General features: G+C 39.9%; 1 protein-coding gene across 6 annotated transcripts in view; it reads right to left on the minus strand.

Annotated features, from left to right (window-relative positions):
* The window catches only part of sema5ba (sema domain, seven thrombospondin repeats (type 1 and type 1-like), transmembrane domain (TM) and short cytoplasmic domain, (semaphorin) 5Ba), a 166,707-nt gene that overhangs the window by 34,802 nt on the left and 105,133 nt on the right, over nt 1-26,772 (minus strand). For 5 of the 6 annotated variants that reach the window (XM_044215755.1, XM_044215756.1, XM_044215753.1 and 2 more), the window contains 7 exons: nt 24,719-24,781; nt 23,813-23,911; nt 23,453-23,666; nt 16,171-16,456; nt 4,185-4,320; nt 2,787-2,994; nt 2,393-2,600 (listed from right to left, as the gene is read on the minus strand). In XM_044215755.1, the coding sequence (XP_044071690.1) occupies nt 2,393-2,600; nt 2,787-2,994; nt 4,185-4,320; nt 16,171-16,456; nt 23,453-23,666; nt 23,813-23,911; nt 24,719-24,781 (1,214 nt within the window). The remainder of the gene's footprint in view (nt 1-2,392; nt 2,601-2,786; nt 2,995-4,184; nt 4,321-16,170; nt 16,457-23,452; nt 23,667-23,812; nt 23,912-24,718; nt 24,782-26,772) is intronic. The other variant, XM_044215757.1, reaches the window with a different exon arrangement.

Consider the following 26,772-nt stretch of genomic DNA (forward strand, 5'->3'; position numbering starts at 1 on the left):
GCGATTGGCATTTTTCACTAATGAACAGATTAAAGGTGGGGTATGCTGTTCTGGAGAAATCCAATACTATGACAAATACCATGATATAGAGCAAACAACGACACAGCAAGTAATATAACCAACGTTAGCTAGGTTGTGGGTTAGCTACATTTGCTGCTGCAAGGACGACATGGTTTCCCAGAGCCAGCAAACCAGCTCCAGACAGTGATACTCACAACTCTCCGGCTACTATAGCTAACATCACAACAACAGCTTATCTTGGCAAACTAGAAAGTAAGCTGAATGTCCGTGGGCAAGTCATTTAATGTTACCTGACACACACAAATTATGGCTGGAATGGTGTTGTGTGGCCCGGTCCGAGGCACTTTGTTTAGTTCCCATTTACAGAGCCAGGGCTGTGTACTACCTGGCCTCCTTTTTTTCTTAATATCCTGACTTAACATCACCCATCTGCCCTTTTCTGCAGACAAGCTCAGGTGTCACGCTGATGGACAGGTTGACATCTGTCGTATTCTGCAGCTCAGTTTGCCTTCGGCTGCAGTGCGTAGAGACTGTAAGAGCGAGGCAGCCACAGAGGTGAGCAGAATATCACAGACTGGATAAAAGATGACCCGTCCTACCTCACCACCCCCCCTTCCATCCTTCTGGTGCCCTTGGAGCCCACTCGTCTTATCGTTTCACCCCACTGTTTCTTAAATAGGACTCTGGCTGACTCGCTCAGCTTTTCTCTCTCTATCTGTATTTCTCTTGGCTTTTCTCTCTCTTCCTGTTCCTCTCTGTGTGTCTCTCTCTCTCTCTCATCTTGCATATCTCACCCACATCTTATTAAATGCAATGGTTTCCCTATCTGATGTGTGTCTGCTCCCAATCCCATGTGTCTAGGAGTTTGGATTTACTAGAAATAGCGAGCTGACTCATCAGGCAGTGCGCATATGAGAACTCGTCCAAGCAGCAACCCACACACAAATCACACAGAGTAGACTACCCTCCATATACAGACACACACAGAGTGAAAAAAGCGCTAAGCCATTTGTATGCTAAAATGAAGCTGACTTTGAAGGACTGAGGTGGCCGACTGAGGATCCTGATTGAGAGCACTGATGAGATACAGAAGGTTGGACAAACAGCCAGTGAGCTTTTCTCCTCTTGCTCACCCTCGAGACAGAGATTTTCACATGAATAAAACTGAAGCTGGAGATGGCAGAGCAAAAGGCCTCTCTCTCTCTCTATCTTTGTGGTTCTCACACACAAATGTGCCTTCAGAGAAACTTCTCTGGCGGTGTATGAGGTAGCTTCACACACTTTGTTTATCCTCTGATTCAGACACAAACAAAAGCCAGAACAGTGCTCTCTCTGTATTATGCAAAACTTCATTACTGGAAAAAAACCCTGCACAACAAATTAATTTCCTCTAGTGAGCAGATACCGGCCTGGTCATTTGTCTGTTTCCATAAGGACTTAAATGATTATATGCAAGATGTTCCAGACATTAATCCTAGTTGAAGACAGATAATTACCTTCAATAGAGGACCAACCAGGTTAAAATGAGTCCACTACCAAAACGCAAAAAATGAACAATAAAATATACACTGTATAGCTCACAGCTGCTGTTAGAAAGTGAGGACTACTGTTCCTCACATGGCTCATCACTTTATTCTTATAGTGGGACTTGGTGTCTCATAACAGTCAGAGTGGCAGTACAGAGGTGACAGGAAATGAGAGGAAAGAAAGAGGAGGAATGACATGCAACAAAGGTGCCTGACAGAATCGAACCAGGTACGTTGCAATCCAAATATGTAGTTAACCATTAGGTCACCAGATGCCTCATGGTCTAGCCATGGTCAGTAGCCCTGATCCAGGACCATAATTCGAGTAATCAAAGGTGCAGCATTGTGTTCAGTGCTCTTGTTGCTAGAAGCTATACTGCAACAATACTGATGAAGCATAGACTGTTGTAATACATCTTCCGACCATGGGTGGCAGCACTGAGCACACTGATGCTGAGCAGCTCTCCAGTCGTTGAACAAGGAAGAAATATTGCACCATCTTCGATTGAACATGAGCTTTATCCAAATGTTCATTTGTGCAGTAGCTCCTTTGATTTGATTAGATGAATTGTGGATTTAGACAGCCCTGGGTACTATAAACTTCACGGTTTCGTGCCTATAATGTCCAAAAGCCTGCCGAATTCAGACATGTTTTTAAAATAACTTTAATGTCATATTTTGTTTCTTTACAGCTTTTTTCCACTTTATAAATTCCTAGTTTGGATTTTCAACATTGTCTACATAGAGAGATTTTATGAATGGTTCCCATTGGTAGCCGGGATACGCAGTATGATCGTCGTGGATCAAACTTTCCACTAGATGTGGAGATTCTGTGCAGTACTCACGTCTCAGTTTTGTAGGTGGAGCACCTCTCCAGCGGGATCTTCAGGACTCGGTTGTTGAGCCCAACGAAGAGTGACCTGTCGCTGTGAAGGATTTGCAGGCTCAGGATTGGTTCTCGCACCCCCAGTGGGAAAAGCTCCATCTCCTCCAAGTAACAACCTTGTAGGTTCTTATTGGGAGTAGCCAGTGCCTTTAAGATGGTGCCATATTCTGATTGGACAAAAAGGACGAGAAGAAATATCAGAAAGATCTTGTCTACAGGCAATTAAAATGCATATCTCTGCTTGATCTTTCTTTTTCGGGTTATATATTTGAGATAAGGTATGATTTTACTTAATATATGTGAGGTGTGTGAAAATAAGTCATAGTTTTGTTCCTTTCTCCTCCCTTACTAACCTGTGCTGATGTACATAACATGGTAGAGGGTGTCCATGCCCTGAACAATGTCCACGACCAGGTAAGAGAAGCGAACGTCATCCTGCATGACCAGTGGATCAACAGACTCCGGCTGGACTACGTCGTTCATCAGATAGAGCCGCTGAGCATCCTGCAGGCTGCGCTCCGTCAAACCCTCGTTGGGACCCTCGTCATCTATAGTACCACACTGGTGATGGGGTGAGAGAAGAGAGAAGGCGGAGGTGTCAGGGGAGGGTGTGAAAATGTGGAATGGATGCAGAAAAATGACAAAGGAAGGCAGAAAGAACTCCAAAGAAAACCAAACAATGTTCCTCACACACCATCACACGTCATTGTACTTACTAAATCAATACTGGCTAGATTGTTTCAATTCTTAATTCTATTTTCAGTAATTGCAACTTTTTTCAGTTGAGCAAAACTACAGTGTGATTGTGATGTGACCACAGCAACAACACAGCAATTTAATGAGACACTGCAGAAGAATAAATATGAAATGACAGCCTTCTGAAAGCTTTGTTTGGGTTGTCGAGCTTAGCTGTGGATTGCAGCTTCTGTTCATTCTTTGGGACGATTGATTTGTGGGTAGATTCCATTTTTGGATGTTGATTTGAGCGATAGATTGTTTTGGAAGTATAACAATGATTTTTCAATTTTAGAAGTTATATATATATATATAGATATATCTATCTATCTATATCTATATAGATCTATCTATCTATATCTATATAGATCTATCTATCTATATATATATATATATATCTATATCTATATCTATATATCTATCTATCTATCTATCTATATATCTATATATCTATATATCTATCTATCTATCTATCTATATATATATATATATATATATATATATATATATATATATATATATATATATATATATATATATATATATATATATATATATATATATATATATATACACACACACACACATGTTATTACCACTGTGATATAATGACCAGTCACTTCAGGATCTTGCAGATTTTTGTTACCAAAAATGAATATGCAGCAGCTTTTCCAAAAACTGTACTACACTGCACTTTGTTACCTTTCATGTTATTTAGTGACCATGTAATAAATTCCAGAGAGAGTAAAAATTTTATTAGTTTAGGAATCTCTTATGATCTCAGATACACGATGTTCGTAACATGCAGTTAGCTAGCCATGAAGTTGAATGCACTTATGTAACTTTTTTGTTGCTGAATTCATTCTGTTAGGTAACCTTAGTGCGTCCAGTCATGCTGTGTAGCGCAGCCAGCAAGCTCTAGACACCAAGTGGTTTTAAATACTGGATTAGAGATGGTTTAGTTTTGCTAAATGATTTAGCTGGTATTAGAGTAGTCTGGATATGGTTAAACTAACCTGGAAGTTGTGGATGGGATTGGGCGTGGGAAGCCAGGTGGAGCGAGGGTTCTCCTGGGAGCGGAAGGGCCCGTTGAAGGCCTGGGTGATGGCGCTCAGGTTAAAGGCACACACCGCAGATGCTGCAATACTGTTGCTTTATAGAGAGATGGACAGGGACGACAAGACAGCAAAGGGAAGATAGCAGGGAGCAGAAATGGGAGAAAATGAGAAGAAGCAATAGAGAGAGAAAGAAAGGGTAAAAAATAGAGATAAAGACATTATTTCAACAATAATATTCATAAAAGTTTACATGTTGGCAGTAAATGTGAAGCCATATCAGGAATCAGCAACAGACAGCTGTGTAATAAAGCCATTCTGCAATGTGTTCCATCCTCTTAATGGAAGTCCTATCATTTATACCTGTACTAAACAGGCGCTACGTTGCTGGCTTGCTTTGGCTAGAGGCTAAGCTATGCTATCAGCACTGCACAGTGAATGGGGACAGTATTAAGCTGAGGATATGGGAGGCAGTTGCACAGATTATGTGCAAATACACACACACACACAGCTGCCTCATTGGTGTCACACACGAGCGTAAACCCCAGCTAAACTGGCAGTGTGAGTAAAGTTATTATTGTGACGCTCTTCGGCCATAATGTGCTGCAAGGTAATGAGTTTCTTAACTGCCTGCTACTGCTGACTGTTTTTTGCCTGCTTTCCCATACACCCAGCACCACAAGACTTTTTTTTACTATGCAGTGAACAGCCTGCTGCCTTGGCACGGCTTGTGGGATGCTGATAAACCATCAGTTAGAAGATAGTGAGAGATAACATTATAGTGACAGAGTGAGACAGAGACAGAGAGAGAAACAGCAAGAGCCACAGAGAGAGAGAGAGAGAGAGAGAGAGCAAGGCAGAGAAAGAAAGACTATTGTTAGGACTTCATGGTGCTTTGTGAACCGTTTCGGTACCCTGGGTGTAGCATAAATAAGTGAAGGCTGTTGCATGCTGAAAAAGTTGTGTCCCAGGGTTTGGTAAATGGTTTTGGTGAGGCCTAAATGTGCGGTTATCAACCCTTAGGCTGCTTTTGCTCGGATTTTATTACCTTTATATGACATGTCACTCATCTATTAGCTAGGCATGCCATACTGTATATTTATTTACATTTACTGCAGTTACAGGCTACTCAGAAATGCCATCAGTTGACAGGTCACTGGCAATGTTTTAGGACAGTTTTTATGACAGAAAAAAAGTATGTACCTTCAACACTCAGCAAATGTCTATATAAAAGTGGATAGGGCACAGTGTCAGTATTCTAAGTGTATAAGACAATGTTGATGGATATTTTGGGGCTTTGTAATGTCAAAAAATGTAAAACGAAAACATATATCGTTCCATCTTCATGAATTTTGTCACTCCTATTGTTTTTCTATTATTTATTGCCATTTATCATAGTAATCTTTTGAGATTTTGGCACTACAGATCCTATCATGCTTTGGGCGATGCAAACAGGAAGTGTAATTTTGCCATCGAGGCAGTGAGTTGGCTGTACACAAAATGTTTTTTTGCTTCAAATTGTTTCCATTTTGGCAAAGCTACACCATGAAAAGTCGTGCTGAATTAGCTACTAGCAGTTTCTGTTTGTACTGTAATCACAGATGTAAGGACAACAATCACTGGATTACTTTTGAAACAGAAGACAAAGTATAAATTTGAGGAGGCAAGATCGGAAGTTACAATGAGCACCTCTTTATAGGATTTTAGATCAGAACAGATTTATGAACTGTGCATGGATGTTCATTCTTGAACTTTGGGAATAATATATGGTGGACAATCTATGCTCAAAAGATCCACTTACTAATTAATCTGAGCTTTATCTTTACCCACATCAAAGAAAAGGCTTTCACTGGAAAGTTGGAATATGCACTGATCCAGTATGTGTATGACGTCTGCACATTATGTCACAAAATGCATCAATCAAAAGTCTTGTATGCTTAATAGAAACAAAATTTGAAACATAGGTCTTTATTAGTTTTCTCTATGGATCATCCACCTCTGGACGTAATATCTTTTTTTTTTTTTTTTACCTCTAAGATGTTTCAAAGTTCTGTGATCACTTTTGCTGTTTTTTGTTTTGAATACTATTTTCTCAGAGATCCAGTTCAGGATTGTGAGAAAACTAATGTGCTCTGTCATTACCGCAGGGTGGCAAAGTGCTGCACAGATCCAAATGAGCTCTGGCTCAACAATTGGGGAGGCCAAACAGGTGGCTCATTGACTGACTCGCAGGCTGCACAGGAGAACAGCCTCCAGACTTCAGTAAAATGACTTTTTCCTTTTTTTCCCAATGGCACTGGTGGAGACAAGAGTGACAGGGAGGCAGAGACAAAGAGTGTGAAGCAGAGTGAGTGCTGTGGTGAACTGGCAGTCACCAAACCCCAATTGGAGGAAACCACAGGCAAATGAGCTGCAATAAGTGAGCGGCAGCCACAAGAGTTTTCACACTCTCACACACACAGAAACACAGTTTGACATAATAGGAAGTAGAAATGTGGGTTTGTGGTTGTACTGTACTACAGCTTGCATTGAAGCCAAACTCTACCACAGAAAGCCTGACGTTGTCCAGATTATTTTAGATCTCTACTTCGACAGTGGGTTGCTGCACATAATGCCAAGAGAACAGAGCAAAAGGGAGCACTGAAAGGAAAACAGTCTATCGCACTAATGGATGCAAGCCATATGTTTTGAGTCTGCTTAAAAGCCCGGGAAAGTGATTGAAAAGCTGTTTGACATCTGCTATGCTGTTTGCTGCCACTCTCTGAGGCCCAGCACCATGATGATCATTTTCATGAAAAGTGAAGCTCCTTCTTCAAGTGATTCATCTCGTCCCAACAGCCTGATCCTGTCACTGGTTGTCCTCTGAAATACTTCTTGATTTTCGGTTTTACAGAATTCATCCTTCTCAACCTCTCTGTTGTTCTCTCCTTTTCCTTTTCTGTGACATGAACTAATTTGTTGCTACCCAGCGGCATATAAGCAGATAAAATGAGCTCCAGGTACAACATTAAAACACTGCTTACTCATGAATACATCAGTAATAATAATCTTACAATATGTCTATTTATACAACACTTTGAAAAGGACAAAGTACATATTGCTGAGTCGGTTTACACTGTGGCATTGTTAGTTTTGCTTAAAGAATAAGGCTGGTGATATTCTACATTTTTCTTATTTTCAACAAATCACCTGAAAAGACCAACATCATCAATTAATTGATTCTACTAAGTATAGTGTGTATATGTCTTATTCCTCTGTGCCATAAACACATTGTTCGTTTCGGTCTGTCCACAAGATTTATTGACAATGAGAAAGATATACAGTAGAATAACACCAGTCTTATGCTTCACATAAAGGAACTGAATACTTGTTTCACCACTGTCATACCCAGGATACATCACTGCAGATGCCAGGACAGTTTTCCACACAAGCGACTGCATGTGTAGCTCAGTTCGGCCCCAAAATGAGGTGTTAGAAAGGTAATGAACTCCTCACTCAGCCTGACTGTTTGGCTCTGTGCAAGCCACAATCAGTACAGATCAGTACACCAGTGAGTCTGTCTAGTAAACACAAGTGGCTGATGTGCATCTCACTCATTAACCTTATCTTTTTAGGCTGGATGCTGGTATAGTTGCTACTGCATGTTTTAAACTAGATCCCTAAACGTTTCTGTTCATGATCTTCCTTGTCCATTCTTAAAACCTTTTGAATCTTTTTATTATTATTATTATATGATCTGTCATATTATGTTTTTATGATTTAGTGGTTTTCTGTGCAATATTTCTATTATATTCTTACATGTATCTATTTTTCTTTATTTATTTAAAAAAAAAGTTATTTATCTATTGTATTTTTAACCTCTCTTGAAAAGCACTTTGGTCAACATTTGTTTTTAATGTGCGATATAAATAAACTGATTTGACAAGAAAATAGACATTTGCACATGCACATTGTATGCACACACATGAATGCAGAAGAAGTACAGTGGAGTCCAGATGAAACCCCATGTTTTTAGCTAATGTGCCTAACCTCATTTTATGTGAAAAAAGGAACAGCTAAAACTACATTAAGGCCAATGTTTCAACCTCAGTGAATACCTGCATCGCAGCAGAAAAAGAAAAGGGCCCACTCAGCAGAGCTACATGGCTGCAGGGACCAGAAATTGAACCAAGGGTGCCAGGATTATCCATACATATTTTTATACTGCACAATAATACGCCAGCAAAAGCAACAGCTTTGTCCCAAAACAGTCACTTTCAGAGGCAGACAGAGTCAGCTACACCTACGTTAAACAATAAAGCAACACCACAGGTTCAATAGGTTGCACGAAAAACCAGGTGTATACTTGAGCCATTGTAAAGAAGTGCACGGTTCACTCTAATGGCATTGTTAACCATTTGAGAAACAATATTTGATCGCTGTTGTATTTTTTGAGTCTAAGCTTGACTTGACCTATTTTTACACTATTTCTAATCAAATGCAAATTGACCCTAAGTCAGGGAAACCAAACAGTGTGCAAATAATGGGTTCATTTTAAAGAATATTGGTGACAGGAATGATAAAACAGCTGGTACACAAGCAGCAGATTCTGTCAAACTGTATTCAGATCAGGCACAGTCTTCCACTGGGGGCCTGCAGTTCATTTCAAGGTAGATTTGATGTAAGAAAGTTGATTTGAGGGGAAGAGAACATTGTGTACAATCAAAAATATTGTACAATTAATCATCCATGTCAAATCTGATCTCATTTACAGTCATTCAGATATTTCCCATGGATAGGAGGGATTTTAGGATCCCTACGAGGTGTTCTGTGCATATGTCAGGTTGAACACATGTGAGTTTGAAATGCATGAAAAAGTTTAAAAATACTGAGTGACCATAAGGCTCCTCATTTGGGCTACAATTAATGATTACTTAGCATGATAATCAGACTTAATTGCCATTTCTTTTCATGTCGTTATTCAGTCTGACATCATGTTCTAGTGAGATTATTTCTGTTTGGAAAACGAGGGTTATTTTTTGTTTTGATCACCCTATCAACCTCATTTTCTGTTGACACGAAAGCATTTGCTAGGAGCAATAAATGTAATGTTTTTCACAATAATCAAAGAAATAGGATTTCAGAGTTGTTATTTCTGTAAATTGACTTAAGGCACCGTATATTCCATCACAAGTGCTTGTAGGATGGTCGAACAGCTTTGGTTTGAATTTTACTCTCTCTAGCATCCTTTTTTTGAGGCACTTTTCATGTGAACAACCGAGTGCAACACTATAAATGCCTTCCACGAGAGACTGAGAATGCTCTATTATCTCCATATTTAGGCAATATTGCATCTCCCCTCTCTCTACTAGCTTTTCACCCCACATTAGAGTGTGGCAGTTAGGAGCTATAAACATTTTTGCCTTCTGACGTGGTCGGACAACGTGTAGTACAAGCTAGTTCTTTTCTAGCATAACCTGGCCCTTAAAGCAACCTGTACAGCCTTTTTGGATATAAAGATAAAGTTCCCATTCTTAATCCTGCCTAGAAGTTCTGATGAGTTGGTTATTTCTCCAACCATGTAAAACAGTTTTAAATGAGCACAACAGCAGACCTACAGAATTTGAATCATTTAAAAAAAATACAAGATGTGGACAGCAAATCAGAGGTCTGGAACCAGTCTAATGATTGCTTTCTCTCTTATTTTGGCTTGTCTGTTATTGTATTCAATTTATCATGTGAAAATGCCCATCACAAGTTCCCAGAGCCCAAGTTAACGTCTTCAAATTGCTTGTTTTTTTCCCGACCAACAGTTCAAAACCCAAAGATATTTAATTTACAATGATATAATGCAGAGAAAAGCAGCAAATCCTCACATTTGAGAAGATGGAACCAGCAATGCCAATGTTTGGCAGTTTTGCCTCATAAATTACTTAAAAGATTAATCAATTATCATAACTGTGTCAAATAATTCTTTGTCAGACTACTAGGGCTGCACGATATGGTAAAAAAAATAACCATATTGCGATTATTTTGACAGATATGATTATGATATGATTCACGATTAGTGGGAATGATCATTTTTGCATCATAATTTTCATTTTCACTGAAGAAACTATTCAAATGTATGATAATGTGACATTTGTTGGGGTCTGTACCAAACAAACATGTTTTCTTACATCTGCAGAACAAGATTTGTAGGTCAGGGCATCTCTGCAGCGCTATGGTACTCCATTATAATGCCGTTTTGTCACACATTTTCCCTTTATCAAAAAATTGCAGCTTCTGCGATTTGGATATTGCACATATCGCCATAGTGCGATTTCGATAATATTTCGATTAATTGTGCAGCCCTACAATCTACTAATCAATTAATGGACCAATTGTTTCAGCACTCCTCCTTATCCTGCCCCCAAACTTCTCAGATATGAGACCCTCTAGAACTAGTGAAGTGGAGGGGTCTGTGAAGTCACCCAGAAATAGATAAGGAGGCTTATAATTAGTTAGTAATAGTGGGTCAGACACCTCAGCAGGAGAATCTCGCTGCTGCTCTGAGCCCACGACAGAAGGACCCTGCCAATAAGGGACTGGAGTTAATTAAAAGATCTGGCCATGCTCTAACTTATTCTGATGGAATGCTAAAACCCTCCACTACATAACCGCTTGACAGGCTCCGATGGCTGGTGCATGTCTCAATAAATCCAGAATCCTTTTTTCCTTCCTCACTCTCTCCTCCCCTCATCTGAAGTAGGGCTGGAATTATTATTTCTATTATTGATTCATCTGTTGTGTTATTCTTTCGACTGATTGATTAGAAGGGGCACTCCACCAACTACCACTCTGCTAGTGAAAACAGTTGTATATTATCTTCTGTGGCTCTGGATGAGCCCTCCAAAGTCAGAAAAAAATAACCCTTATTTTTGCTACCACTTCGAAAATACAAATTTTTAACAGTAAGCCTGTGTTACAAACTGGGGGTGTGGAGGTGAAAACAGCAGAAGGGGTCTAACTAAGAGATGCTTTTGATTTGCAATATGGGAAGTGTAGGATCCAGTGTTTTTGGAGCTTGACTCATACAAAGGGACTAAAAGTCAAGATATCAGGGCTTCTGCTGCTTTGATTTTGACCATTGTGTTTTTAAAAATGTGTCTTGCAATTCCCCAAACTCAACACCATTTCCCAGAAGCTGAGGTGACATCTTCAAATTGCTTTTGGGCTGGGTTTTGTCCAGCTAAAACCCAAATATATTTAATTTACAATGAACTAAAACAGAAAACCAGCAAATCCTGACATTTGACAAGCTGGAACCATTTTTGCATAATGAATGACTTTAAACATTTAATTAACAATCAAAATTGGTGTTTTCCCTGTTGATTAATTGTTGAATCGTCTTCACCAATAATTTGAAGACAATGGATAAGTATAAACAATGTATAAGATGTCTCTCTACAGTATTGAGATCAAGCCCAGATCGTGAGCAAACAGAGAGGATAAGTACTCTGTTCGAACTCTTCCAGCTCTGTTTTACAGCCCCAAACTCCTGGGAGCAGCTGCAAGCCTGTTCAATTTAGGCCAGACAGATGGAGACAGTGTTTGTGATGATTGCATTAACATATCCAACCTCGATGAGGGATACGGTTTTGGAGGGAGGACTGACGAGTTGCTTCAGAGAGGAAGGTCAAGTAAGGAGGAGACAAAGCACGACGGACAAAAGCTTGGAGCTCACTGATTTTTCTCATTACCTCTTCTCATTTCCTTTCCCTCTCTCTTTCTGTTTGTCTCTTTACCATTCCTCACTCTCTCTTAAGCTCTATCACTAAAGATGGCTGCAGGCTGACAGAAAGCAGCCATGTGGTGGCGAATACCGGCAGCTTAACAGGTGAGAGAGCAGAAGGTGAGAGGCAGGATTCAACTTCTCCCCTGACAGAACACGGAGTACATCTGAATACCAACAACAATGATTGCTCAGACACACACACACAAGCACAGACTCTTGCCCACACACAGTACAGTCCAAGACAACACTTTGTCACACCAGCAGAGTTCACCACCAACTCTTATAATAATAATAATAATAATAATAATAATAATAATAAACTTTATTTATATGCAGAGAAAGCAAGCCATTTGAAAGCTCAAAGAAGGGCATTTAAAGGCATAAAAGGTGATTTAAAAACAGCATGTGGGACTCCATGTGAAGCACACACATCGTAAGAGGTGGTCCTAGAAAAAGGCTAAGTTAAAAAGATATGTTTTAAGTGCTGTTTAAAATTTTCAACGGAGCCTGCCTCTCTAATATCTTTGGGTAGGCTGTTCCACAAGTTGGGAGCATAGCTGAAGAAAGCTGCATCTCAACTTTCTGGTGGGGTATTGAGTGACTAAAAAAGCAGCAGTAGAGGATTTAAGGGCTCGTGAAAGAACATAAAAAACAGGGAATCTGTGATGTAGGCCGGTCCTAAGCTATTAAGAGAAGAATTAGAAGGACTTTAAAATCAATTCTCAAAGCTACGGGGAGCATGTACAGTGTAGCTAAAACTGGAGTGATGTGTTCACTCTTAGCAGCAGAGTTCTGGATAAGTTGCAGCCTCTAAATGGACTTTTTAGGAAGACCAGTAAAAAGTGCATTGCAATAGTCTAGTCTACTTGAGATGAAATCGTGAATACATTTTTCAGCATCTTGCTGGGTCAGCAATGGCCATACTTGTTGTCTCAATGTTTTTGAGATGAAAGAATGCCACCTTTGTTTATATGGGATATAAAACTTAAGTTGGAGTCTAAAATAACACCCAGACTTGTTACTTCAGGTTTGATCCAGGGAGTCAGATTACCAAGTGTTTTAAGCAGCTCATCCCTTTTGGATTTGGGGCCATCTAATAGAATTTCTGTCTTATCCATTTAGTTTAAGAAAGTTATTATTCATCCATTTATGTATTGTTGATAGGCAGGCAGTGAGGGAGCTTAAGGCATCTACATCACTTGGCTCAATAGTCTGACATGACTTTGACTAAAGTCAGACTTGAGTTGCAGATCTGATGACTTTAGATTCGACTTCCCAAAACTTTCTTTTCTCTCGCTTAGTTTCTAACCAGGTAGTAAGGCTTTTATTTGTGTTTTGTGGGGATAAATGGAGAAAGAGATTGCACCTGAACCAAAACATGCATGATTTGTGAACAGGCATGTGAATCCACAAACAGACTGCATCTTTTAATGTGCAACCCTGTATCTTAACTGCCTTTCCATAGTGCGTTCTGATAGGGTATGAAGAGGGGAATTTAACTTGTCAGGTGTGCCATAGATTCAGTCAAATCCACGTATAATGTGTGTTGGCCCTATTTGCCCTGTTACTGATCTTCTCATCTAGCTCTCAGGAAGAAAGCAAATAAGCATATTTCCCAGAATGCTGAACTATTCCTTTAAGTTTTCATACTGTGCATTCATACGAATGCACAACATATGTATTATTTTGCTATTTGTCCCAGGCCAAAGTGTTATTCAAGGGGAAATTTCGAAATTTAGATAAAAGGTCAGTAGGTCACCAAAATAATTAGGAATATTCCTTTGGGGACGGCAAATATTTATACAGATTTCCATGGCAATCTGCCGAGTAATTATTAATAGCAATATGTTTGTTGATATCCTGCTTTGGATTATGGTGTTGGACAGACTGACCAAACAGACAGACGCCACTGTCCTCTAGTTAGGCAAAAAAGTGATGCAATTACACTTTTACTAAACATAAAAAAGCATAACAAGAGCACTAATCTACACACTTTGGCTCTCAGTGTTTCCTCTCTGTAATGAAGTGTGTGAGTCCCCCACCTGGAGCAATCAAACACCAGAGGAAGTGTGAGTCAGTCTGTATATCCAGCACGGCTGAGAGCTGCATGCATCCACACTGATTAGCAGCGGCTCTAAACTCTGGAAAATTGTCTCTCTCTGTATAGGTGGGAAAATGTCGGTGTACCAAACCTTATGAAGTGATGAGATCTGAGGGCTTAATAAAAAGAAGTTTGAGTTAAAGGGTTTTGGTGTGTGTGTCACTGTTCCCCCATTAATATTCTCGGTGGTGTTGAAAGGGCTCTTCAGCACAGCTGCAGCTTGTTTTGGTGGGTTGTTCATCCTTTCTATTCAACAGTGAGGGCAATGTTGAGGAGTAATGCATAGATAAGTATTAAATTACAATAATTTTACTTACTGCAATGTCTGTGCAGACGCTTAAGAACTGCCTTATTCTCTGTTTGTCTTGTGTGGTGTATGAAGGAAAGCTTGTATTTATTAAAATTTGTGTATATTCTTTGTCAAATACATAACAGAGGCTAAATGGCAGACTCAAGATTAACTGTTCTAAAAGTATTCCCACTTCCATTCCATTTGTTTTCATCTACACACACACTGAGCTAATTTAGATGATAAATCTCAGAAAAGTACTGTAAGTACCCTTCTGCTATATTTTACTGAATTAGCATGAATAGCATAAACGCTGGTAATAGACACTGTATCAGCTGACCACTGTTATTCATGTGTATTGAGATTAATTATCTGATCTATAAGAAAGTATGCAATTGCAAATTTGGTGACTGTAAAGGAAATAATGAAAAATTACAAAGAGTTAGAAGTGTTTAATAGATTACTGCTCCCAAATGAGTGATATAAGTAATAAAAGGTGACAGTAGAGCTTTTTAAATAAGTATACTTTTGAGCAATGAACAAGGTGTTGACTAATCATTTGTGTGTGTGTATATGTGCCTTTACAGACATAATAAACTGTGGAAGGATCTGTACTGGGGATAAATACTGCAAACTGAGATCCTTTTTTTTATCAGGAATTTTAATCAAAATCTACTCCCCTTTTTCCAGGAAAAATACTTGCTGAAACCCAGGAGTTTTAGCATGTGTGTGTGCATATGTGTTCCCATACTGAAGAGTATTGTATGTACTAAAACAAAGACACCTTCTCCAAACCTCATTAACACCAACAACCAACTGTCTAAGCTAAATTCTAAAGTCAGTTGGTTATTACAATAATAAAACTGGATCAACTTTTTGCAGCCATGTCTTCCAGTTACTTTTCATGCCAAAATTGCAGCTTACAGTCCAGCCATGCAGGCCTCCATCTAGAGCAGCATTCAACAGGTGGAGTATCAGGTGCAGAGGAGCCCTAATGTCACAACTGAACATCCAACAACAACAATGCTACTGTGCCTCAAAACATGGAAATAGCATGCAAATGGCTGCATGTAAGGGATTGTCCTTTGCTGCCATTGCACACAGTACTATAAAGATGGCCATGTATGCTTCCATATATGTACAATATATGTATATCTATAATTTTGATGTATGAAACTGGCAAGAGGATATTCTGAAACACGGAGGATTGAACGATTCTGTATGACTGGCATTGTGTAAATTTCAAAGTTACTGTTTGTCTTCTAAAAGATAGTACTAAATTATCTTATAAATATTATATTTTACGATTAACTGCCTGCATTTCTGTGTTTGAAATCAATTTCCTCTATGGAGAGAAACCCTTGAAATTGTCCAGGGAAAGTAATACATTCGAAAGAAATATTTTTAAAATCACGAGGAAACAACCTGCTGTAGTCTACATGAATGTTGAAAACTTTGAAATGTCTGACTCCTTGCACATACTTTGATGTGACGTAAGTTCTACACATATTACGAGTTATTTTAAAGTTGTGAGTGGCATACCACTATCTGAAACATAACCTTAACCATATTGTAATAAAATAGTTGATTGTAATTAGTTAAACAAGCCATATGAATAATGATAAGTAATTTAATTTATTAAAAAATAAATAATAAAAATTATTTTGATAACTGGATCATTTGTTTAAAATATACCAAATGATAGACCATAATTTGTCAGAAACTTCATGAGTAAAAACCCTTCAGGTGCATGTGTAAATAGGTGCAGTGCTGTAATACATGTCGATTTGCGTTCACTCACACATTAGTCGTGAAGATGCCGTAGATGAGGTCTTGCTCGGGCAGGTAGAAGGTGCTCTGCAGCTCATTGTAATAGAAGGGGATCTCTCCGGAGCGGGAGCAGTTGAGCCTCGCCTTCATGAACGTGGTCCAGGTGTCCTCCAAGAGAAATCGCCCGCCGATGTCGTTCTTGCAGACTCGCGCCACACGGGAATAAACAGTCTTGCCACAGTCGTGCTCCACTGCGTTCTCCCTGAGGAAGAAGAAGGTGAAGAGGCCGATGTCGTAGGCTGAGATGAAGTGGGGTTCTGCCGGGAGAAAGGAGAGGATCATTACATAGTGACTCCAGGGAAACAGAAATATTTGCAACATTCATCTTCTCGATGCTGTTGCCTTGACCCCTGTACTTCTTATTATTGATTGCAATAAAAACTTCAAAATTCTACTGTTGCACTTCTGTATAAGATGGTCTGGAAAAGAGTCTCAATGTCAAATGTGTAAATAAGAGTAGAAGGCGTATAGGGAGGAGGAGAGGAGAAGATAAAAAATGGTTACTAATAAATCCGTCTGATGTTTTGATGGTAAATCCATGGAGCTATGTCTGCTTAACTGGATGCCCGTGCTGCTTTCATTGCCCTGGGCGACACAGCCAATGATTAATGGCCCTGCCTGCTTGGTGGGTTATCATGTAAAGCAGACTGAATAACAGTTTGAACAGGACGTTAATGTCATCCTTTGTAAACACATGACTCATCACAGAATACTAATTCATTGCTGTGAGCATGCAAGGAAAATGAGCTTAAACTCCATGTTAGTCTTGCATCCAACACATCGAGGCTGATTTAACGTCTCCATTTTTGGAGGTTTTACATAAGTCTTTGTGCTGGCTTAAAGGATCAGTTCACCCAAATTCCTCAAATCACATTTTCCCACTTACCTTTTTTAGTTTCTAATTATGCAGATAGATTGGGCCATTTGTGAACACATTGTAAGATATTTGTATCTGACATTTCTGCAGTGGAATTTGAAAAACAGCAGCGTGTCTTTCCAGAAACAATGTTCTGGTTACTCTGGATAATCCACAGACCTTTCCATAAACAGTGTTTATTGGAACTACTTTCTATTAAAGAAATAGTTTAAATTAAAATTCCAATGTCCACAGTGGGAATTTACTGTAATCTGGGTAACCTGCATTTAGGTAATTCCAGTGAACTATCCCTTTAATATCTAAATACAGTACAACGATACAGCATTGCTGTCCAGTAAAAACCATAGATTTTTTCACCAAATTTAATAAATTTTTACATTTACATTTTACGTTTCAATTGTCACTTGATAATACTACACTGTAGATTAATTCAAATCCTAATTGTTTTTCTTAACAGACTACCTTCCTGTGACATTTCTGATTTTGAAGTTGTAGTTTGAAATTGAACATAAAAAAAACCAAAAAAACAGCATCCACGGTGCTGTTTTGACACTAAGCTGACTGTGGCTTCATCACAGTGAAGTTTTGTTTTCTACTCCTGTGTTTTCTTCTTTCAGGCAAGTGCTACTCGTGTGCAGAAACGATGAAACTGAGAAAATACTGCTCTGCTGCTGTCGCTTCAGTTTTCCACTGGGACCCATTTATTGTAAGTGATATCACACACTCGCACACGAGCATGGGCACAAACACAAATAGAGGAATAAACCTTAATTTGCACAGATGCATGCACACCCATAAACAAAAAAGAGAGATGCTGATGTTATAAACAGTCACACACAAACACACTCACACATACACACAGTGGAGATGACCTGTTGACAGCCATGATGGAATGTGCCTCAGGGGCTAGCAAGGCTTTTTATAAGAAAATACGATTTTGAAATTGAGCAGGAAGAGACCACTGTACACACAGCTGCAGCAGCCCCCTAATTCCATTTCACATCTATGACAAAAAAACACTCCCTGGCTTAGACCGACAAAGGCACTTGTGGCGTAAAAAGACTATTTTAACAAAGAGATAATCAGCTGAGGGAGTGTTACAAACTTTTTGCAACTGTAATCAAGTTAAATATTAAAGGGGCAGCCAGTGCAGAAGTCCTCACAGTCTGATAATCAGAGTTATTCTGCAACAATGTGGAGCGAGCATGTTGAAAGTGAAGCAGTGGCTAATTAAGCAGGTGATCTAATCAACTTTTCCAGTTTACATGTAATGAAGTGGAGGTCCTCTTCAGTGCATCCTCGATCTGCCTTTTTAATCAAAGGCTTAATGAGCAAAAATGTCATTAAAGAAAACAGAACAAATTATCATCATCATTATTTTTGTTGTTATAATGCATGATATATATATATATATATATATATATATATATATATATATATATATATCATGCAAGGTATCATTTAATGTTCATATCTGTGACAAAAAACAACTTGTCAAACTAATCACTGTAATGTACATCCCCACTGAAAAAGTTAATTGGTGCTAACAAGCGTACAGATGAACAAGTGAGCGGTGTCACGCCTGTTGGGTCACTGACAATTACTGCAACTGAGGCTGAAAAGACAGCCATCATAATGCTTTAGGTGCTACTTTCCCTACAGGCCATGTGAAGTAGGTAATTGTGCTTATGTTTGTATCAGCTATGGTAAGGGATAATGTGTGTGTGTATACAGCATTCCTGAACTGCTGTGTGGACGCACACCAGAGTCTTTCTGTGTTTACATACCTGTGTTTATGCATACTGTACGTGTGTCAGGCAAAGGGCAAGAAGAGCTGACAGATGCTGCATAATATTACTGAAGCTGCGTGGGTGCAAATGTGACAAACAGAGCCTTTCCAGCTCCCTGCAGAGTGGTAAACAGATTGTTCAGTCTGGCAGGCTGGTTGGGTGCTGGAGGAGTTGCCATCACTAACATCACGTGATGCTTTAGATCAAACACAGATACAGTTTAAAGAGCAAGGCTAGAATGCAAAAATGATCTGTAAATGATAGGAGGATGGTTTATGCCTTAAAGCTTGGTTATGTCCAAACAGGATGGATGGTCTGATGTACACTTTTGTAAACCGGTTAGGTGGTCGCATTCAGATTCTTTTTTTATCTTTATTTTTATTTGTATGTATTCATTTTGTGTTTTCTTCTCACTGCACTTGTTTCACTTTGTTATGGTTTTGTATTTAGTTGGGTTAGCTGTGTATATGTGTCTCTTCTGGAAGAGGGTGAGAGGCGTGAGTGCTGAATGCAAGAATGAGTGAGTAAAAATGTCCAACTATCTCCCACAAAATATGTTTGTATAGCTACTAATTTGTTCTGCCAAATAAGTTTTGGAGGAAACTTAAGTTCTGCCTGGATTATGTGTAGTGTCAACTTTTTTTCCCCTCGCACTGCACAAAAGTCACGGTCATACAAAGCACAGGACTTGGATACTGGAGACTAAGGTCCACACTCTGTGTCCCATGGGTTGCTAGGTTTAGGTTACTAAAACATTTGGTTAAGGTTAGGAAAAAATCATGGTCCCACCTCTTTTTTCAAGTCGGCGTTAACTTTTTCAAACAATCTTCCCCTAGCCTAAACCAAGTACTTTGAGTTGCAAAAACATTAATCATTCTTCATTCTAGTCAGACTTCTGTCTGTTCGGAATTGACCAATTATAACTAATGGTTACATTTTGCGGAAATAGCTCTGCTCTTTGAGGGAGCTCTTAAAAAAATAGTCAAGGATTCTGCTGGAGAATTAATTCCCCCTAATAAACACATACTGCATTAAATCTCAGTAGTGTCAACAATACCAAGGTCTTAGCACATAATGAAGAGATTACTGTGGTGGAGGGAGCTGCAGCAGCAAACGGTGTTGGCATGCAGATATCAGGAGAGTAATAGTGAGAAGTGTCAGGATATAATGGCCACCATGTACACTTGTATGAATATGATAGGATGTTACTAGTCAGCTGGTATCCAAGCAGAGCAATGAGACACTCATTTTAAAGCATGAATGAAATAGCTGATGACAGCAACCTCAGTGCTCTAGCTGAACTAAAGCTAAACTCTATTTGCCAAGAGTAGATATCGTAGGGAAGACAAATGAAATATGGGGAAAAAAATGTGACTATATATGCCAAAACACACTTTCTACAAAAGCTGAGAGGAGAGTGGGAGAGAATAACAGAAATATAAAAAAATATGCTGTCACATATAAAGTCTTTGGGGGATTGAGAGAAGCACAGAGAAATTGTTTAGATTATCTCATAGGCAACTCTATAGCTCTCCGCGTCATTCAGATGCATGATGGGACACAGTTGGTCGGTGCCTGGCAGGCTACCAATCCAATAAGGGAACAGATTGATTAGATCCAGGACCCCCTCCCTGCCTTCGGTTCTCCTGAACTGGAGAGGCTTAGAGCTGGAAATGAGATTTTCATTCACACCCCAAATCCACTGGGAAACAACTCCATAACCCTCACAGAAGCCATGAAGCAAAGCAGGCTTTGTCTGTGATGGCATGGATGTGTGTGTATGTAGCCAGGGTGGAGTGCAACATGTGTGTTTGACTGCGTGTGCAGCCAGCTGTCATTATGCTGGTGAGGACAATATCTGCTATGCTACTCATCTTTTCCCCTCCCACATACTCTTTCTTTGTGTGCGTGTCTCTCAAATAGACACACACCTAACTTGGACACACATGGAAACCCATGCAGCACGCATATAGTCTAAATACATATATACACGAGCACACACTCACATGCACACACGGGCAGAGTTCCTGCGTGGTGTAAAGCATGCTGTGTTGTAATTTCACCCTCTCCCTGCCGTGAGGAATAATTACATCGCTCGCTGACTCCTCAGTCTATCTTCTCTGCTTCCCTCTCATCCTCATCTTCCCTGCCCTGCAACTCTCTCATCCCTCCTTTCTCACCACCACACACACACACCTCCACACTCTCCTACCTTCCATCTTTGCTTGCATTCAATCTTCTCATACTGACTTCCCCATTCCTGTCTCTCCTTTGTTCCAGCCAACTCTCTACAGTCCAAATCTGTCACAATCTACTTCCTACCTCATCATATTACAGCTCGCCATATGTGAATATTTGTTAGTTATATTTAGTGCTGACGATTAGTTAATTAATGCATTAGTCATACGAAAGAAAACGAATCATCAACAGCTCTGATGATTGATTAATCGATTAAGTCTTCTATCGAGCAGAAAATGTCGAGCATTTGTTGGTTCAAGCTTCTCAAATGTGAGGATTTGCTGCTTTTCTCGTTTAGCAGCTAAAGAACCAGTCATTTCAGTTTTCTTTTTGTCCTTGTCTCATTTCCTTTTACACACGTGCTCCACTCTAACCGCAGCAGAATCACGTTGTTTCTGAGAATTCTGCTCTTTGATCATTTTGTTGGGTAAAGCTTTAGGCTCATGAGGGGTGTGATTATTTTTAAATGTTATTTATTAAGAAATTTCTCTCTTTCTCTCTCTGACTGTGTCCATGCTTGTCATGTGTTGTAAGTAGATACGCAATGCCCAGTGGGAAGATAGAACATTAGCCTGACCAACTAACAATCAGAAATGGATGAAATAAAGCAAAAATATAGCATTGGGTCTAGTTCGGCGTTCAAATTTAGCAGTTTAGGTTTTAGGTCTAAGTTTTATATCCCAAGTAGAATTCTGTCTCTGAAGGACAATGGACCCTGTCCATACTTGCCCCTCAATCTCCTATTCTACACACACATACACATGCAAAAACACACTTCTGGAAGTATTTTTTAGTTGTGGTAATTTGCACCACTGTAAATTGACTAACACCACTAGGCGATTTGAAGGGGGATGAGGGGGGATGCCATCCTCCTTGTTGGCAAAATGACCAAAATCCATCCCCTGCCTACTAACAATGACACAAAAACCTGAAAGTGGACTGATTTAAACAGCTGAATCAGGTTTTTACAGAGCATAACAGCTAGCTTCAGCTCGGCATTAGCTGCACACACAACAGAATATTAGGACCTGTGAATCGATGTTTTTAATCAAAATGCAACTGGGGAAGTTGCATAGTTGACTTGATGTCCACAGGCATATACCTTTGACTGTCTTCATAAAAAAAAAAACAAATATTTTCTAACACAGTTGCTCATATTTTGTACAGATAATTCATGACGTCTTGAGTCTATGACGCAGAAAATGAATCTGACCTTCCGAACAATGGATGCCTAAAATAACTCCTCCGACGTCGCTTTTCTATATACCTCCATGAATCAAATAATCTGACCGTTTCTGCATATCAAAGGCGGCACATGACAGCCTCTTCCAGTGGAAGGTCCATCTACATTTCTGCAGGAGTCAGGATGTGTGTGAATGGAATTCTGCTGCAGCACGCTCAGAGGAAAAGGAGCAGAGTCAGCAGTAGGGAGATTATTGACACCGACACCAGTAGGATTGACAGCATTTCATGTTCTCTGCCATTCCATAAATCGACACCAATTCCTATGCCTTACCTGTACTGTGTGTTCCTCACACAACTTCAAATCCAAACAGTCTTTGTAATCCTTTGAAAACACCCCTGTCAGAGTAATCTATTTTGGCTGTAACAAAAGAGGCGATTGTGTTGGAAGCAAAAGTGCACACTTGGCCCATCTGCTACTCCAGGCAGGCCTAAGACTGTTTAAAGTAACAGCAGAATTTTTCTAAGATTGTTTAAACCAAATCTTTACTGTACAATTTGACCTTATGTGGATTATTTGGAAATCCAACAAGAGTTTAGACCCAATCAGATTACTAACCCTGTTAGATTGGATTTCTCACGCCTGAGACAAAACACTGACCCTGTGACACACCAAACAAAGCTGTAACTCAAACCAGCAAATGGATCATTTCATTAGTATGTCTGCGAATTTCACAGAACTGTGTCTTCAGTCAATAAATGAAAATGAATCTACCATTTTAATAATAAATTAATCATTATTACCGAGAAAAATTGCCATGCATCTGCTGTTCGAGCTTCTCCATTTTGAGAATTTGCTGCTTTTCTCAGTTTTATATCATTGTAAATTGAATATCTTTGAGTTTTGGACAAAACCAGCACTTTGAAGATGTCACCTTGGGCTCTGGGAACTTGTGATGGGCTGTTTTTCACAAATTTGTGACATATTAGATATAGATCAAATGATTAATCAGTTAATTGAAAAAATAACCATCATTAATTGACAATGAAAATAATCATTAGCTGCAGCACAGAAAAAAACCCACAAAGATAAATAATACTCAAATGAACTTTTCAGTGTGAGCCAGGGAAGATCATATGTGGTAGTTCTTGCTGTGCTACTGTACCATTGAGCCATTTGGAGTTGTACTGTGCAGTCCGGAGAGGGGGCATGCCACCCAAGCTGCGGTATATGACGGGGTCACGGCCAGAGAAGTCGATGACGGTGGCGGCATACAGCTCTCCACTCTCTGTCACCACCGCCGTGGAGTTGTGACGAGGGTCGTATGGGCAGCGTGCCACACCATTCACCCGCTCCAGCACACTGCTCATGTTGCCCACCTGCGATGCATGAAAACACAGGGCGATACAGAGATGGAGAGAAAAGGGGAGAGACCAGGGGAGAAAGGGAGAGTAGCAGGTTAAGTCTACAGTGTTTTCACTAAATTCCTACAAAACTACAGACACAAACACACATTTATCCATACCTCTCGGGTAATACATAGTGGCTGGAAAGCATTGGTTCCACAGGTCATGACCTCAGTCTTGTTCACGAGCAGGACTCTGATGTAGTTCTGACATTCAGTCTGCAGAGAAGTGGGTGAAGAAGAATGCTTTCAAAAAGTTACAGTAGATCAGAGAAATGCTGAGGTAGCAGGCTAAATGTTCTTTGATGTGTTGCTGAGAAGAACAATGGACCAAGTTCTCTGGTATCAGACGGGCATGCAACCAAAACCAAAGCAATTCAGTGTCTGCTGCTTTCGTAGGTCCATTGTTCAAAAATAAGAATACTCATTTGCAGCTGAATGTGACATCGACAGAGGCGCTACAATAAGTCAAGTATGTGATTCAGTGAAAAGAGTCAAATCTGCTTTAACAAAGGCGTGACATAGATTTATTGATAATGAAACGTTTTATGTTAGTATCATTTTTTGTAAATACTGATGCTTTGTGTTGTAGCAAAGAACTGAGGTAATTGCAGTGACGCAGGTTTCGCAGAGAATTGATTGTTTTGTGTATTAGGCATCACCCTTGGCTCTATAGAAACTGTGGGAGATAAAAATGACATTGCCATCGTTTCTCACAAAATAATCGAAACAAGACAGCTGATCGCAGCGTTGGTTATCAGACATATTTGAAAGGAAGTCCTTTTGTGTGTCTATCTATCTTGCCCTAGGCTCTCTATATTTTCTTTCCCTTCCATTTGCCCTCTCTCTTCACTGCAAAAAAACCAACTCTTGATTGAAGGGTCTGAAATAGCTGTTCTGTACAGAGCCCTTCCATGAGGCCCATAAGGACCTCGCCACAACAGCCAGAAGATATCAAGATGGCCTCTCTGTAAGCCAGGCAGCACTGACATGAAGTTTTGTAATTGGGGGCGGGATCGAGGTTACCTCTGTTTTGCCTTTGCTCTGACAGGACCTCCTGGTTTCCTCGTCCGGGGCCCATTCTGTCGCCTAGAAAACAAAAACAAGAAAAAGCCCAGGGATGACAAAGAGGCCGAAAAGCAGTCAGCTGAGTCCTTCAGACATTACAAAACAGTTACGCAACAACTGACTGTTGCTAATAATGTAGGCACGCACAAAAAGATGCATGAAAAGACTTTAACCTCATTGCTGTTTGTTTATTGTGTAAACATGGCGACCGGCTTGCCAGCCAAGAGCTTATTCGAGGGTAGCAGGCAAGGTACCCAACGAGGCAGCTGAAGGGCTGAGGACAGCATTAGCATGTAAATGGCTTTCTCTCCATCTTCTTCTTCTTTCTTCCCCTCTCTATCTCTCACTCGGAAAGTTTGCAGCACTCGCCTCCGCTCTGCCCCCTTCACTCCTACCGGCCAATTATATTCCTGTTGATGGTTGTGTCTTGGGCTTAATTATGGATGCAGGCAGCAGCACTGCACGACTGCACTGCAAAACAAAAACACACTAATGCATGTGCATACACACATGCTGTTTGGCCACCAGAGCTGCACTGGCTCCTGTTAAGAGAGTTGAGAGATGTCCCTCTCTTGGCATGAACTGTATGTATGCAAGGTGCCAGAGGACCCCTGTTGTGTGTCATTGGCCTCATTTTACTCATCCTCCTCCATCTCCTCCTCTTCTCTGATCTCACTGCCCAAGTAGGAAGGTTGCCTAAATGTCTAAAAGTAAAAAACTCTGCTATTATATAACATCAATGTCTGATTCACCATGTTTCTTTCTGTTTGGCATTATTTTTTTCTCCTCTCCGAAAGGGATTATTGTCATGCACAAGAGGACCCACGGCAGATAATTATCTAGATCTTATGAATTGCTTTCCCAGGACAATCGGCCAGGGGGACAAAGTTGTGACCCAACATTCAGTGGAGCCCGCCAACTGAGGCCAACCAAGAGTCAACACTAAACTGGGTCAGTATTCCAGGAGCCAAATGAAGGACTCAAACAAACAGTAAACTTCAGGGGACAAAACTAAGGCTGATTCACTATGTAGCTCAAACACCTACATGCAGCCTTGGACAATTTCATTTTTTAGGTGTGATTTTGTCCTGCAGTGATATCACTTGTGTGCTTTTTTGGATCCTCATTTTGCTTTAATTAAAGATCAGCACAAGGGACTAAACACTGTATAGCCCCAAGACTCAAGTGAAGAATTCTGCTGGGAAAATATAGTTTTGAGTTAATCACATCTTTTTTTAGATTCTCTGTGCAGAGAATATAGCTCTTTAGGAATTTAAATGGAAATAAAAGAGTATAAGCACATTTAATGAGAACTTAAGAGAACCACCAGAATATTTCTGGGGACAAAATGTCGAGTTAAAATTCACTGAGTGCTCCTTTCTGTTTAAAGTATATAAATAGATATCTTATTTCACAGATCATGGAGTGTATCGACTATGCTTGAGGTTCATGATTTTGGATGATTAGCCTTTGCATAAATTCTTGCTAATGAGTGAAAACACCAGACTGAACAGTAATAGCCACAGCCTAATGAGCTAGTCAAACATCTGCACATTGTCCTGGGATTTCTTATATTGCTTATATACTATGCTTATATTTATAGACATTCATGAGTGTGTGATTGCTTTTTGATTGTTCACACTGCCAGAACTGTTTGTGCAGCCAAAACACTGCAGAGGAAATAATCTTCCACATTTATGATGCCATGTTTGATTGTTTGAAACAATTTAAAGCTCCACTAATCAAAAAACTCACCAACTGTACACTACCTGCCCAGCACAAAATGGCAGACAGACAAAGTTAGCGACTGGCTGCTGAAGAAGCATTTAGCAGCTAAAAAGCCAGGTATTTGTCAGGAGAGTGTGGAGACCAAACCAGAGCACAAAGGAGACTTACATTCATCAGGTGACCAGAAACACGTTTTCCAACTCAACTGTATGTCAGACAAAACAACTTTATAAAGTGATTATAGGTCAGGACTGTGTGTCTGTCAGTTTGTTTCTACCCCCTGA

The sequence above is a fragment of the Siniperca chuatsi genome, linkage group LG12 (genome assembly GCF_020085105.1).
Source record: "Siniperca chuatsi isolate FFG_IHB_CAS linkage group LG12, ASM2008510v1, whole genome shotgun sequence".
NCBI classification, from domain to species: domain Eukaryota; kingdom Metazoa; phylum Chordata; class Actinopteri; order Centrarchiformes; family Sinipercidae; genus Siniperca; species Siniperca chuatsi.